This window comes from Eschrichtius robustus, chromosome 9, assembly GCF_028021215.1.
Source record: "Eschrichtius robustus isolate mEscRob2 chromosome 9, mEscRob2.pri, whole genome shotgun sequence".
In the NCBI taxonomy this organism is placed as follows: Eukaryota; Metazoa; Chordata; class Mammalia; order Artiodactyla; family Eschrichtiidae; genus Eschrichtius; species Eschrichtius robustus.
This window is the reverse complement of record NC_090832.1, coordinates 42,380,346-42,397,730: the sequence shown is the minus strand read 5'-3', so window position 1 is coordinate 42,397,730 and position 17,385 is coordinate 42,380,346. Positions and strand designations below refer to the sequence as shown.

Genomic DNA, 17,385 nt, shown 5'->3' with positions numbered 1-17,385 from the left:
CCATATCTGAAGAAACTAGTGGTCTGTAGAACATAATTTGGGTAATGATATTCTAGATGCTGCTATTTACTGTCTCCAATGAGGACTTTAGTTTCCATTGAGCTTATAATAGAGCAATGCTATCTCTTTTATTTATTTTTATTACTGATCATTTAGTATTTGGTATTCATCTTATTTTTATCCCATCCGTTTGTAATTCTCGTGGTTATCTGCATTTCTTATATAGACTCTGGAAATCTTGTGGCTCGGCTTTTTAAAAAAAAATAATACTACAAAATAGTTCAACTGAGCTAGGGCATTTCAAGTTTTTGAATATGTCCCTGTAATCAAAGTATATGTCAACAGGTATTTCATGTTCCTATTGTTCTTTTCGTAGGTTTAGAGGTCCATTGACATTCTCGATTATTGTTCAGTGTTTCTAATTGTAATTTTCCTGAAGCAGGTAACACAAGTCAGTGGTATTTCCTCTTCTGTTTTTGTAACATAAATTTAAGAATCTTGAACTTACATCAATGTGGGCCTATATACTTCTGATGGTGATTTATAAGATGTTCTCAGAATACTCCTGAGCCTCAGCGATGAAATGAGAATGTTAAATTATGGTGATTTAGTAGTCCCTCTACGAGATAATTTAAGAAGATGAATTTTCCTAGACTATCTTAGTAATACCTTGATCTATAAAAGACTGTGTAGCATAGAACTTTATCAACAATCTAAAACCAACTAATCCATAATGTGGCCATGTTGATGTTCTTTCTATTAAATGAATGCCCAATTTTTCATTTTGATATGGAGACAAATAGATCAAGCTCAGACTTAGGGTAAAATAATTTTCCTTGATCACATTCCTGACAGCTAATTCTCCTGAGTGCATTGGTCAAATGAAAGGCAACCGTCAGTGATGAGGTAATAATTGGGAGGAAGAAACAGGAGATGATGGTAAAACAGTCTTATACTAATCGCTTCTCACTTGGCAATCCCACTTTAGAGGATAAATATATTTATTGGCTGATTATAGCTACGTTATTCAAAATATAGGAATATTGGAAACAACCCAACTGTCTAATGTTTAGGGAATAGTTAGCAAAAACTATGCTGAGAAGATGAATCTTTAAGAACTAAAATTAAAATGGATTCTATAGAAACAAAGAAAAGTATTGATATATAAGAAAGGAAATACCTACGGTAACTTTTATCATAAAATTAAAATACAGAAAATATAGATATAATTAACACAATGAATGTTTTGCACAGGGATAAGGATAAAGCATATATACTAAAAGAATAATTATTTTCAATGGAGGTGTTCTTTGTAGTCCTTTGCTGACTAAAGTTAGCTAAGTATAGAATTTAAAAATATCCTTACAATGTCTTAGGCAGATGATTTTATCTGTAGGCAAGCTATATCTGTATTATATTTATATCAGTATATAAACATATATGTCTCTAGTAAGCATACACACATATAGAAACAAACACAGCCATATAAACTTAAGACACTGAGTAAAAAAGTATCCTAATCTGCATGATGCATATTTAGAAGAAATACATAATTGTTTCTCTTTGCATGCTCCATTACCCCATCTGAGCCCAGATACAATGAAGAAGTCCTTATTTCCTCCAAATTGTCTCAAGCCACAGAAATGATGAAGGAAGTTAAAACCAAGGTCATCCTAAGTATGTCACGTCAAAAACAATGAGAATACACAGGCACTGGATACTCAAAGACATATATTCTAAAAGCAAAAACTTCTTTAGTAAAAAAACAGTAATTAATTTTAACTATGAATTTTTAAAAATATGGATTCCCAGGCTCAGCGTTTAGAACATCCTATACCAAAATGAACAAATGAAGTTATCTGCGACTGGAAAAAGGGAAGAAGAGGGATAATGAAGAACAGGGTTTATCACAAACAGGACAGATACAGGGGAATATAGAAGCCATCTATATACTTTGAAAATCTCTATGGTAGCATAAAACCTAAAAAGAAGGAGAATGTTAAGATTGTACAGGCTGTTTCGTTATGACTAGGAAAGCATCTGAGAGACAGAAACAAAGTAAAGCAGTCTTTCTCATTAAGCGTATATTGCTCTGCTTAAATTTGTTTGAAGGAGCATAGAAATACATGAACTAGTACACTAGGTAAGATCCACTCTTCCCCCCAGCCAGATTGCTGAGGCTAACACAAATCTGATTGATATGCAATTGAAATACGTGACTTTTTCCTGATGTCAGCTTTTAACACTGTTGAAATTAAAGGTGAGGTCCATTCTAATGACTCTTAGTGGACTCCTAGGTTGTTATTCATAAAGCTGTCCAAAACCTTTCAGGAAAATAGCATCTGTGCTCTTCATGAGCATGATACAAAAATCCTTTCTTAATCTATCGATAAAAGGCAGCTAAATTAAAAATTCCTTCTTTGTTCTGAGCAGCAATAATTAATTAAGCCCCAACCTAGGAGGAGCTGCAAAGCACTTTATGTAGGGTTACTGGCCTACAGGACTTCTAACTGGGAAGCTGAGTATCTAACTCACCCCCTCAATTTTTTAAATACTCTAATTTTTATATCTACTTGCCAAGCTTTATTTCAAAAAAGTTTTTATTAAGCTAATATTATACTAACATTAAAATAATTTTTAAAGAAAGAAATCCACAAACCTGCCACTATACTAAACCTCTTTACTTTGTCCATAGGCATACATAATTTGTAGTTTTAATCACACCATACATAACATAATGGAGCCAGGCTTTTTTAAAGGCATTGCCTAACATTTCCTGACAACATGCTCTGTCAGACTTTCCCAGTGTGCTCATTTAATTAGTACATATTATAAGAAATTCGGTATATACTAGAGGCCCGTCAAAACGTGAAAATTTAATGGATACCACAAAAAGCGTACTTTACTTGGAGAATATCATTTTAAGACACTTCATAATTCCCATTTATATGTCACTTTTCATCTTACCTCTTCTCCAGACAGGTAGTAAGCTGAGATTAGTCCACCGACAAAGCGTATATTTACTTCAAAAACAGAAACTTCAGCATTCTGTGGAAACAAAATAAAGGAGGTTCATATATAAATGGTAGTACACAATTGAGAAAAATATCACCGTGATAAAGTGCATGAAATATTTAAATTTTGTTCAATCCTATATGCTTGCCCAGAGAAATTTAAACACAAGAGGGAATAGCCCTGTCTTCTAACAGTGTCAAAACACATGTAAATAGATAAATAATTTTGACTCTTAAAATAACAATTATAAAAATATTTATAAAATGAAGTTATTTCCTCCCTCTATTCAACACTAGATACAATACTCAATATTCTTTGTGCAGATGCGACAGGCCCAGGACATTCTACTTTTCTATTCTGTGTTCTTTTATTTTATTCATTTGCCTGTTTTTCTTCCCCAAAGACCATTCAGACTCTTTATACTTTTGCTGGTAGTTTATACTTTTGCTGGTAGTTCAACATTATTCTAGAATTCTTCCCACATCATTTTAAAGTAGCACAGCTAGAATGCAAATAGGATTTGAAGTTGGAGTGACTTGGGTTCTAGTGCTGGTTCCCAAATTTTCTGTCTGTGGTCTGGGATGATCACATTTCTCTGAGAAGAAATTTCATCTTTGCATAAAGGAGATTATAATAATATATGTTGTACCTTGTTAAAACAGCTCTTATATATATCAATAATAGCTTGCTTTTATTATTATTTACAAAGCTCTATATCCTGTGCTAATCTCTACATGGAATATGTCATTTAGTCCTATATCAACCGTGTGAAATAATTGCTATTCTTACATCCATTTTACAAATGGAGAAACTGAGATTTACAGCAGTTACTATGACTTTTTTAAGGTCAGACAACTAATAAGTGGTTGAATCAGGATTTAAACTTGACTACTCCGATTCCTGGTCTAGGGCTCTGTTATCCTGACTCCTATATCACCTCACATGATAATGCATCAAGTATCTTTATTAATGGTCATATAATTGTGGCATGTAATTAGTAATTATTGCCAATACTTCTATTATTTTACAATATTTGACTACTACATGGATCTGTCCTACATTCTATTACTAGATAATTTAGCACAGCTAACCTACAATAGATGGTAGGTACACTTTGTTTCCGAACCAAACTTGGGTCCGCTTGCCCACACACACTAAAGCCAATCTACTGACACCATGTTGTGTGTGGTAAAGGAGAGTACAACGTTTACTGCAGGGCACTAAGCAACAAGAATGAGCAGCGCGTGCTCAAAAGACCGGAATTCTCGATGGCTTTCAGGGGAGGGGTTTTAAAGGCAGTGTGAGGGAGGGGCTGCAGGGTGTGTGATCAGCTCGTGCACCATTCTCGGATTGGTTGGCATCAAGGTGAAATTTCAAGCGTCATCAACCTTCTGGTTTCAAATGGTCTAGGGTCTAATGTGCTTGTGGTCAGCAGTTTTCATCTGGTGTGGGCTTGCTTCCTGTAAAAACAACATAGGAATGTGTGCCAGGCCTTTATGTATATCTTTCAGGGGACTGGGAGCTCGGTGATTCTGCGATGTGGCAGATTTATAGTCTAAATTGTTACCAGTTTCCTGGCCCAACAGCTATTCTTTGTTTCTACATCTTCATATTTCCTGATCATTAACTCTTCAGCCAACCTTTTGAGGCTCAGGGGACGCCTAGAAGACTAAAGAAAAAGGCTTTTGCTTCAGAGGATAGGGACACAGGGGCTTGTGTATGGTTTCAGCTTCAAGCTTTTGTTAGCTTCTTTTCATGTTCATTAGGCCTACCCAGTAATTGTTCACTTTTTCTTGGTATCAAACAATTCGCTGAAATCACAGGGGCTAACAGCAAACTAATATATGGAGTCACATATCCAGCAGATGAGCTTAGTCACAATCATCTGAGACATTATTTCCTTTAACAAACATTTATTAAGCAACTACTATGTGTCAGGCACTGTCCTAGGTTCTAGGGACAGGGCAATGAAGACTCATAAAGTCCTCAAACTCATGGAGTCTACATTTTAGTGGGCGAAAACAATTCCAGAAGGAAAAAAAGAGGTATATTTTCTTTAATTTCCACATGCTCTCTCTAAAAAGGTATAAGGATCTAACAAATTAAAGCTAAATAATTGTTTAAGTTAAAAAAAATTTTCAAAAAATTTCTTGCAAAAGGAAGGTCATGAATATTACTTGGGAGAGACACATACTAGGCCAGAGTTAGGCAAAAGCATCATAATATAAGACTCTGGTGAGTTCGTTCAATTGTATTTCATAATTTGTAGTATGCACCTAATACAATTTGATTAAAGTACTTTACATGGGAACAATTTATCTGTGATGTGTATTACTCTGAATGAGTATTACATAAATATTGGTAAAAGCTTTAATATTCCACAAAATTACTGATAAGGAAAGAGGAAGCAAATCATTAATTTGTTTTGGCTCACACAGCTATACTTCTTATGTCTAAAGGTAACAATGTCTAATAATAAAATCTAATAAATAAAACCCTCAAATCCTATCACTCTCAATTTGTACTTGTGTTTTTCAGTTTTTAAACCTAAGAATAGTCCTCCACATTTCTGCCTACTTAAGTCTGTTAAGATGATTTTATATTCTTATTCTAGCTTTGGCTTCATTTGATATACATTCTCTTTTCCTCCTATGAAAATTTTGGACAATCAGGACTTTTATATAAACATCTGATGAAAATTATTGCATGGTAGAAGACTGAGCCATGTCAAACACCATCATAAATACATCTTCAGCAAGACATCAGTCACCTACTGGGTACAACCAGTTATTGATCCAGCAATGTATTCTAGAACCTAAACTCTATTTATGTTCCGCTGTCTGTAAGATATTGAGAGACGGTTTTGCAAAGTGCCACGCTCAAGGTCAGTGCTCTGTCTTTTGAATTTCTCGGACCTAACAGTTTGGTGAGCCTATCCAAGAAGCAAATCTGGCTTGTTAGTGAATCCATACAGGTTCCCAGATACTTGTGTTCTTGTCTTTAAAGATCTCGCTCAGGATGTCATATCACCATTAGTTGTATTCAATAGTCATCATACCTACCTTCTTTTGAAAACCAAAATTACATTTGAATTCCCAGCATATAATTTTTTCTACTTTTTTTTTTCAAAGTTATATCTAAATCATTTAGAAACCTTAATTTGAGAGCTCTTAACATTTTGGGTTATATTATGTTTTAGGTCAGAAGACTGAAATTTATACACTTTAGGTCACTCTTTACAGATCCTTTGATGAAAAACACTAAGAAGATAAAAACATAAATTGGCTGGCTAGACTGGGGGCAGCAGACTATCAAAACACTACCTTAGAGTCAGAAAGACCTGGGACTGAAGGTTGGTTCAGGAGCCCACTGAGTGCAAGATCCCAGGCAAGTCACATATTCTCTCTGAGCCTTGGTTTTCTCATTTGTAAAAAGGGACAGTGCATTTCTTACAAGGCGCTACCAAGTCCATGAATGTAAAGCACCATGCACAATGCCTGCCACAGGTAAAGTACTCAGTAAAATAAGTGCCATTACCACTCCACAAAAGCTCAGCTTAAGTAAACAAATAAGGCCTAGCTTCCTCAGGGGATCTTGGAAAATCAGAAACTCCAGAATCACAATCTTCTAAATACTAGAATGCAGACTGATACACCTTCTCTGACTCTCATGGGAGTCAGGTTTCAAATCCTCTTTTGAAATACAGTGTCCTGACCAAGCTTCCTTTAGGGCTTGATTTAATTTATACGATATCTGGGTTTTCAAAAGTGAACTTCTACAATCTGAGGGTTTGAGGTCAATTTTATAAACTTCTGACTCTGATTTCCATTAAAATAAACTTATTAAATCTAAATGAAGATATGCATTCTATTAACATTCATGCAGCGTTTTTTAAGATGTTCTAAAACTTTTCCAGTGACTTACCCTAATGACAGGAGAGGGGTTAGGGCAGGCAGAGAACAGTATGTAAAGGAGGGAAGCTCCAAACAGCCTGCAACACTAAAATCTTTTGTATTTATCTTAACAATGTAGATTCTGTAGTCTCCTTCAATCTGTGTTTGTTTTAAATGAGATTAAATCCCTTAAATCTTTAAGTAAGGTCACATTCCAGGAATATGCCCCATGTGGTCCATGGCTTCTAGTACATAGCTGTATGTGAGCACCAGTTTGAGAAGCAGATCCAGTCTTCGTTTAAACTGCACGCACCTGCTAGTTAATATCACAACTGATGAGCAAGTAGAAGGTGGATATTTTTGGCTTAAGGCCTACCCACAAAACCATGTAGACTGGAGAAACTGCTCTTTCACTTTGAGTTTCCTCTACCAACAGCCTTTGAATCAAAGAACACACTTAACCAGAATCATACATAAATTTAATAAAATATATGGTATAATTAAGTTTACATGTAAAATCAAGAGGTGAAATCATGGAAAAACTAGGCTTCACTACTTATCTCTCATATTGCCTTAGGTGTCTTAGACTGATAATTTCCACCTTAAGTTTATCCCTTTCCTTAGTATTGCTGTCCTCTGGCTTACTATACGTATATGTAAAATTATGAGATAAAGTGATAAAGCTTGCTAAAATGGAAAAAAGTTTAATGCAATAAACCATTTTGTATGGCTCCCTGCCCCCATCCTTCACGTTATCTTCCGTCTCTCTACTGGGAAAGGTGTCCTTCAAGTAAACAGATCAGGAGCTCACAGGCATGAAGAATCTAACCATATCCAGACAAGAGGGAAAGTGAACACTTCAAAATCCCTGTTTCAACCTGAGTGCCTAAGAGATCAACCTCTTACAAGATAGTATTTTAAATAACTCAGAGAAATTAGGTTGTATTTTTCATAAGCAACTTATTTACCAAAATTATCTATAAAATGATAGATTTTAGTAGATTTTAGTAAGTGAAATAATGGGCTTGACCATTTGAATAACAAATTTAGGTTGGAGAACAGATTCAGCCACAGTTTTTGACTGCAGAACTACAGAGGTGCAGACTTTCCTTGAAGAATAGATACATTGTTTCTTTGCACCTTCAGGCCTTATGATAATTATTTAGAATCAAACCTGCATCACGTTTAAGGAATTCTCCTTAATTCTTAACTTATGATTCCACACAGCAGGGCAGGTCTGATTGATTGCATTAAATTGAAAAACACTTCTTGGAAAAGAACTTTCATTTTCAGAAATATCTTAATTCTCTTCTCAGTGTTTGGTTCCAATTATTAGAGTTTTTTTTTTTTAAAGAGTATTTCTCTGAGCCCTAAGATAAGAGAATACTTCTTTGCTAGCTATTCCTCCAAACTTCCTGTCAGCTTTCTGCTCAATGAACTATAAGCGAGGAACAAGCAAGCATTAATAACAACTGTCCCACTACAAACCAATGCAATAACTGTTTAGTAACGATTGCTCCGCTACTAACATATGGTAACTATGCTTCACCTTACTGAGAACCAGTGGAAACATGATACTTTACTAACCCATTGCTTAAAGACAGGTTATTGCCTATAAGCCTTGCCTATGTTTAGGCTTAGCATACACATTCATTTATAAATGGTACTTTAAAGTATGTGTTGTATTAACATTCTGAGGATTACAACTCCTTTTAACAGATTAAATTGCAACATTAAACTTTATAGCTTAGTATAACATACGTCTGAGCAGCTTTTAACTTCATATTTAAGTAACGTGATAAACCTCTTTAGATGAACAAAGTGCAAATTCTTTGGGCCACAAAGATAGGCAAAATCAACATCTTCTCTCTGTCAGTAGATTGGTTTTACCACGAAGGTCCAGAAGGACCCTCAAGTAGCAGTTCAATCTATATATCACTAATTATGGTCAGAGGGAACAGATCAGTATCCTTATAGCCAAAACCCAAATCATCACCCTTGGCAGACACTGATTAGCATTCGGATAGAAAATATTAAATAACTCCATTCGACAGGATAATTAACTCAGTTATCTGCACCATTAGGATGTAATGCTGCTCTAAAACAGAGCTTTTACAAGAGCAATACTAAGGCAAATGTCACTTCTTTCATGCTCCATGGCATGGAGCTCTGGACCTAAGCCAAGAACTCATTCAGGCATTCAAAGAGATCCAAAGTTGCTTTTTGAGGTCAATTTACAACCTTCAGATAGAGAACCCTACAGCTTATTTTTCTGAAAAGTAGGATGGCATTCTGGTTGGATAAGAGAACAATCTGGATCTTTAAACTAAAAAATAAAGTCACTGTTGCCACCAATACCTCTGTTATCCAAAACTAAGGTGTTCATTACAATCAAAAGCACAATCCTGGTGCTTGTTAAAGATCAGTCTCATTGTGTTGCTAGTTAGTGTCTGGAACAAGCTAATCATCTAGGCTTTGTCATTCTCAAAGCTCAGTCTGTCATACAGAGATATCACTTTACCTCAATGGAGAAAAATGTTTTTTAATTTTCATATAGCTCTGATTTTTACTGAAGGTTTATATAAGAAATTGTTATCTGGAAAAAATGTCTATATATTCTATAAAATTCATTACTGAAGACAGTTTTCAATATTTCTCATGGAAGGATCGAGGTAATTAATACTTCTTTAAAGTCACAGTAAAGAGGAGGAAGCTCAGAACTGAATTTGGAAATGCCCAAATATAAAACTCTTGATCATTTGCTCTTATGTTAGTGATCTTCCTGTATTAGGAACCACCACAAATCTGTTCTGGAAGGTTAGGTGAAAACAAGCAGATCAACTGCACCTGAACTCCAGATCATTTCTAACTACATAAAAATATGACACAATGCAGCTACCCTTGCACTCTGTCAGCTTGTCTCCTAGCTGAGTCTAGCACAGTTTGTCAGGAAGTAGGACAAGATAACAACTTCTCAATCATTTAATTAATCTTTATTGAATACCTATGGAACAACATAGCCTAATGAGTATTGAGATATTAGATTACATGCCTAACTTTGAGGGACTCAAATTCTCTGGCTGCCTATATATTTCACAACTCTTTGCATTTCCTCTCCATTAAAAACAGGGTCATTGACTTAGGCAGACCTTATTCAAAACACAGCTCTTACTTGCTGCATGATTTGGGGCAGATTAATTAACTACCTCTTCATTGATAAAAATAGGGAAAACACCACTTACCCTCTGTAATTTGTCACAAAGACTGAATCAGATAACCTATGAAAAAAATCACCTAGCATAATACTTGGTACGTCTTAGTACTCTTTAAATAGCCATTTCCTTTGTCCTTTCTTCATTCCTAAAAAACGTGGGCTGAGCTCGGTATTCTGACTACTATTCCTGCTATATAAGCTCCATGAGGATAAGTACCTAACAATTAAAAGTTATTTAGTATATAATTAATACATGCATGAATTAATGAATGAATAATGAGTAATCAAGGATCTGTTTTAGATTCCTTGTCCTAGGATTACTTTGAATTAAAACCAGAAAACTCATCCACTGGAGTCTACCCTTAGAGTTTTCTGCCCAGACCTCTGTGCCTCTAGATACTTGGAATAAATACAAAGCTCCACCTGAAGCCCTTGCTCCTATATATTATCCCCAGTGACTATTTTAAGTCAGCTATTACAGCCATTTGAACTCTGTACTACCAAGTATGCAAATTCAATCAAATTGCTATGTCTTAATTAAAAGAAAATGAGTTTTAGTTAATGACAGTATAAACCAATAAAAAACATTTACTTTACACCTTTAAGTGATGCAAATTGAATATTTCACATATAAATAAATTTATTCTTGACTCTAAGATTTGTTTATACTCAGGAGCACCACAGGATAAACCAACTCAACAACAGTGGCTCTTTTTCAGTTTCGTTCTTATTTTTTCCCTTGCAATAAATTTGGATGCATTAACTTTTTTTTTTTTTTGCAATACCTTCCTACTGTCAATTAAAATACTTTATCAGGAAAAAGCGTTAATTTGAAAACAAGCAATAATTTATCCAGGCTGGAATGATACTACACGTTATCCATAAAAATAAGTTTTCTCTGTCTCTGTTTAAGCTTTTCCAATTTCTCCTTCCTTTGGATAAATGGGAAAAAATTTTCAAAGTTTTCAAAACAAAAACGGTGTAATTGTTGACATAATCACTTGAATCTGTGGGTAGAATGAGTGAATATAAGACAAATTCTCTAATGGGACATAATAAAACCAACTAGAAAACTGTAAGTTGAAGCACTTTAAAATGATTAGGAGATGGGACTTCCCCGGTTGCACAGTGGTTAAGAATCTGCCTGCCTATGCAGGGGACACGGGTTTGATCCCTGGTCCAGGAAGATCCCACATGCCACGGAGCAACTAAGCCCATGTGCCACAGCTACTGAAGCCCGCGCACCTAGGGCCTGTGCTCCAAAATGAGAAGCCACCGCAATGAGAAGCATGCGACCCGCAACTAAGAGCCACAACTACTGAGCCCGCTTGCTGCAACTAGAGAAAGCCCGCGAGCAGCAACGAAGACCCAATGCAGCCAAAAAAAAAAAAAAGAAAAAATGATTAGGAGAGTAAATCAAGATAGCTGTCCTGAATTTATATTTGTTATTAATTTTGATATGGGAAGTATTATCATTTGGATATTATTGATAAACTTTTATATTTTTAAAGGAAAATATGTCAATACCCAAAGAAAGAACTGCAACAAATATGTTTCAAGACCTTTCAAATTAGGAATAGTAAAATAAACAGAAATTCGAGACCTATGACTATGACTTTTAAAAGTATATTTTTAAAGTATATTTTGAAGGTTATAGCCCAAGACTATCAATAACAGTTTTAAAATGATATTTTACATAAAAATCTTTCAACTCATTGAATAAAATCTTATAAAAATACAAAAATACAATTTTAAAGAAACAAAGCTCAGTATCTTAGCCATCACTCAACCTATAGTCTAATCCCTTTATCTTACAAGTAAGGAAGCAAAAGAATTTGCTCTTCTTCTCTTCTAAATACTCTGGGCTTCCCTGGTGGCACAGTGGTTAAGAATCCGTCTGCCAATGCTGGGGACACAGGTTTGAGCCCTGGTCCAGGAAGATCCCGCATGCCTCAGAGCAACTAAGCCCATGCGCCACAACTACTGAGCCTGTGCTCTAGGGCCTGCGAGCCACAACTACTGAGCCCAAGTGCCACAACTACTGAAGCCCGTGTGCCTAGAGCTCGTGCTCCACAACAAGAAAAGCCACCGCAATGAGAAGCCCGCGCACTGCAACGAAGAGTAGCCCCCACTCGCCGCAACTAGAGAAAGCCCATGCACAGCAACAAAGACCCAATGCAGCCAAAAATAAATAAATAAATTTATAAAAAAAAAATAAATAAATACTCTGATATCCTCTATTAGATTCCGTCTGCTTCCTAATAGGTCCCCACGGTCCATGGAATACATTCATGTCACCCGGTCATGGTCTGAGGCCAGCCAACTGCCTTCTGTTACCTTGTCTATTACCTTGAGAGGCCTTTTTGCTTAGTCCTTTTAAATAAATGATTCCAGAGTTTCTCAGACTACCACTGGCCATGAAAGCAAAGAACTGCTGCAGTATCTGGGGGAGGTTTGGGGCAGCAATGCTATATGTGCCAGACAAGGGACCTGGACACTATTCGGGTCTAGTGTCACTAAAGTCTACTTTCCCGTCTTCCATCATTAGACTCTGGAAGAATCTAGTTCTCATTCCCCTACCTTTCTGGAGGCGAGGGGCAGTGGAGGGAACACATTCTCCATTCTCTCCTCCATATATAAACTGAAGACAAGCTCATTATTATTTACTGGTAGGTAGCTGAACTTACTCAAAAATAACAAGGCAGGAAAAAAGTATTATTAAGAAATAATAAACCCTCAGAAGGAAATCTAATTTTTTGTTCATTGCCTGAATTTTTCACACTCAGCTCTATTGGTAATATCCGAGCTACCAGACGTCATATTCAACCACAGAGCTGTAGAATCTTACAAAATCACTTGCTCCTTGGGCCTGTTTTCTCATATTTAAAATAAAAAGACTGAACACATCAATCTCCAAGGTCCCTTTGTATTGGAATACTGTCTCCTTTATATTCTAAATTCAATTATAAGGCAGATTAAACACAGATTCATCTGCTTGTACTTTAAGTCAGTGATCTCCAAAATGGGGTACATACGGCAATTAATTAGAGGAGTAGGAACAAAATATTAAAACTTTTAATTTATATATGTTTTTAATCCAAAGAGGTAGGAAAAAGACTCAGCTTTATGCTGCCTTTATACTCTGAACGATGTTGGTATTCTCACTTGGTCTGTGGGAGAACAAGAGCTCCACAAAGCAGAGGGGTCAGCAGGGAAACACCCTTTCTTTGTCCATTCTCAACATACAGCATGTTACTTGTGATTGGTTATGGAGATTTACAGATATTATCGAATGCTTACCAGATAGGCAAGAGGCTTACAAGAATTTTTCATCTCAGATTAAAAATAATACCAATAGTGAAATAAGTGAGGCAGAGAAAGACAAATATCACATGATATCATTTATATGTGGAATCTAAAAAAATGATACAAATGAACTTATTTATGAAACAGAAATAGACTCACAGACTGAACTTAAAAAAACACCAATAATGCAAACATAAGTGAATGACTCAAAAGCACCAGGGTCAATTTTTCCTGTTCTTAAAACAAGCTCTCTGTCAACCTCATTACAAGGTAAAGCAATGACTGTGGAATTAGATTAGCTCTGACAAGATGTAGTCCTCCTTAATTATCAAGAAGTAGTATTAGAAGAGTCCACTGTCCTTAATTATGAACCTTTTCCTTGGCGTACAGTGGGTATTGAGGTTTGTTAAAAATGATAGTACATATATGAAATTTAAAAAAATATTTCGTATATAAATTGACAAAAGGTTATACTGGGAATTCCCTGGCAATCCAGTGGTTAGGACTCTGAGCTTCCACTGCAGGGGGCATGGGTTCAATCCCTGGTCAGGGAACTAAGATCCCTCATGCACATGATGTGGCCAAAAGAAAAAAAAAAGTTTAAGCTGATAAGGGTCTACAATCAACAAAGGTTAAAGCCTTATTTATGGGAAAGTGGATGCAGCTGCTCCTGGATGCCTGTGGAGCGTTGAGAGGAGCTACTTCATGGCATTACTGACTCGGCAGCCATTCTGTTTGGCCAAGTGGCTTGCAGGGGCTTTAAATGGACACTAGCCCCTCATGCAAGAGTGTGCCTTCGATTAACAGCCCCAGAGTCCCAAGCAAATGTCAGTTCCTGATATGATTTCCTCTGTGATCATGTCTCCCCCACCTCCCAGGGCCTTCCCCTTGTGCGCCCCTTAGAAAAGACCACTGTGGAGCTTACCAATTGGTTTGAATTGACCAATTTGGCCTTAGCTTTGGAACCCCAAAGCACTTCATCCATCCTAATAACGGCATGTGCCCCAGGTCCTGTCTTTCTGTCTGTCTGTACTCTGCATTGACCTCCCTGTGTGGCCCCTGCAGGTGAGTCATGTACCTTCTCAGGACCTGTTAAGTAATAAACTTCTCTATTTCAATTTCTTTTGTGGTCTTTCATTGAACTGCAGCTCACCATGGCACCCTGGGCTCCATTTAACAAATGTTCATCTAACAAAGTCACAATAATGCACCATGGTGCAGTGCAAAAGCATGAGCATTGGAGTCACACAGACCTGTGTTAGGCTCACAGCCCTGACACACAACTAGCTGTGTGGTGTAGATAAGCCTCTGAGGCTCCGATTTCTAATCTGTAAAGGTGTGAAAATAATACCCGTCTCACAGGGTTGTTGAGAGACTTGAACAAGAATACTTGGCACATGTAGGTCTTAATAAATATTAATTTCTTTTTTCTTACTCTTAGTTTGCCAAAAAACAAAGGCATGGATTTGTGTAGTAAGGGAGGGCAAGTTAAGAATATAGTATGATACTACTTAAAACTGCATTATTTGTTTCTGCTAGGGTACAGTACAATAATCTGCCCCACAAGATAATTTATTTATGTTAACTGAGATTTAAGAACTGAATTGGCAGCTGTTTTTAACTTACCATATTAAAATTTAGATTTTCGTCAACCCATGCTTTTGCCTCTTCAAATTCGTCTTTCATTTTCATAATAAAAAGTGTATCTAGGGCATCTACTATTGTTGCTCCTTGGATATTACCTGAAAATATCAGAAAAATATTTACTCAGTAAAACACCTTTGACAGATCCATACATGCACATTGACCATACCTTGGAAAGGAAGTGGGTAATACTGAATTTACTGGTAAACAAGAATACTGAACACAGTCTAAACATCTTTCAGTGAAAGAAAATTTAAAAGTTGCATCAAAACCAAACTAAAAATTATCACAGGCTATAGATTGGTACACTAATCTTTAAAGTCTCTTCTGAGTTGCAGAAAATAAATCTCTTAGAAATTTCATTTGGGATTGCATTCTCTAGCAAGAAAAAAAAAAAAGACCTGAAACCAAGGAGCAACACACTTATTAATTTTAATGTAATTACATCAAAGTGCACCTGTGCAAAACTCTTTAAATATAATTAGATCTAAAATTGTTTAGTGATAGCTCTAAGAAACTGTTACTCAAAAATGGAATTCTACCCCCTCTTTTTGCAGCCCTGACTGATCCTAACCTCTCCTCCCATACTCCTAGCCAGTCCTGACTCTCATTTATTTCCTCTGAACTCCCTCAGCAGGAAGACTTTACATTGCTCTTGCACTCACCACTTTCTGTCTTCCATTATAACTACTTATATGCATCTCCTTTTAGTCTGTAAACTTCCTTAGAATAGAAAAGGCATGTCTTATTCACCTCCACATTCCACACTAAGAGACTCAGTATGTTTTTAAGGCTTAATAATAAATTTAAAAACCATCACTGTATTAACAGAGAGCCAAGTAATCTCTTTAATAAAGACTACGGCTAATTTACACAAAACTGACTTCTTAATACTATGAACAACTTTCATAGAGATAAAAGCAAAAATAGAATTAAAATTTTTTTAAAGTTATAGTAAACAGTAAAAAATTAAGACCTTTGAGTCTGCATGAAGTTTCTGAGTTTCTCTCTTCAATTCCTACCTCCCATCACCCATGTTAACTAGTCACCGTGTCCTAAAAAAACAAAAACAAACAAACAAAAAAAAAACCACTACTCTAGTAACATCTGAAATCACTTGTACCGCCATGACTCCAGGTGTGGCTCTTTTCATCTCTAAAGTGTGTCACTGTGATAGACCAGCCTTTTCCCCACTCTTCCAGCTCTCCCTAACCGTTCCTGCAATGCCTTTCTCCCTACCAGAGAGCCTATGGTTCTTCAGAACTTCCTATGAATATCTACTGAACCACCTAGTGCTTTGATAATTCACTATCTACACATATGTCTTCTGCACTAGGTCATGAACTTTGCAAAGACTTGTATTGTGTTTATTAACACCAGTGCTGGAAAGAGAGCCAAACACATGGAAGGTCCTAAATAAATGGAAAAGCATAACGGGGTGATTAGGAGCAGACTCTGACCTTGGCCACATGTGGGTTCAAGTCCCAGCTCAGCCAGTTAGTAGATGGCTAACACTGGGCAAGCTGTTCTCTCAGCTTCATATTTCTCATCTATAAAATACATATAATAATGAGGTTAAATGAGAAGATGCACAAATGGCACGTGGCACATAGTGTCAGCTGATACTGTTGTTATATGATTTGATACTATTTAACACCTTTAGTTAAAGTACAGAAAGTCACCTTTTCTATGGTGAATTCAGAAGCATCAGACCAAGGTTCCCTCCTCTTCATCCTGTTACTTATAGATAAAGTTGTGGGAACTGAAGAGGAACTGAGTTCAGTGAGAAGGGCACTGGGTAGCTCTGTGACCCAAGGAATCTACCTAACACTTCTGTTACCTAGCTTCTGCACCTGCACGATGGGAATGTTATCAATACCTAGAGTACTAATCACAGAGGGATGCTGTGAGGACCAAAAGCAATAAAATGATGCCAAAGTGGATAAATGGATGTTTAAATAACTGACGAGTCCATCCTCACTTTCTCTTCCACTGCACAAACAGGAGAAATTTAGAGCCAAAGTTGAGAGTCACTGAGATACAGTGAAGGTCACCACGGCTGGCTGCCTTGGCCAGCTTATTGATAAAGACACAGCTTTTACCTGACAGGAAGCAGTTAATGCAGCCAACAAATGCTCCTCTGCTTGGTACCACATGGGAGCTGAAAATCATGATACTGTGCCCATATCCATTAAATAAGGATCTCTGGAAGTGTGCCCCAGGCATCAGTATTTTTTCAAGGGATGCAGGTGGTTCTAAAGTGCAGCCAGTGCTCTGTCTGAAGGACACACTATGCACACTCCCTGCAGACAA

At 36.5% G+C, this 17,385-nt stretch overlaps 1 protein-coding gene across 3 annotated transcripts in view; it reads right to left on the bottom strand.

Moving 5' to 3' along the window:
* Positions 1–17,385, bottom strand: part of MAN1A1 (mannosidase alpha class 1A member 1) — a 168,920-nt gene that overhangs the window by 105,648 nt on the left and 45,887 nt on the right. For all 3 annotated transcript variants that reach the window (XM_068551129.1, XM_068551131.1, XM_068551130.1), the window contains 2 exons: positions 15,055–15,170; positions 2,968–3,048 (listed from right to left, as the gene is read on the bottom strand). In XM_068551129.1, coding sequence (XP_068407230.1) covers positions 2,968–3,048; positions 15,055–15,170 — 197 coding nt within the window. The remainder of the gene's footprint in view (positions 1–2,967; positions 3,049–15,054; positions 15,171–17,385) is intronic.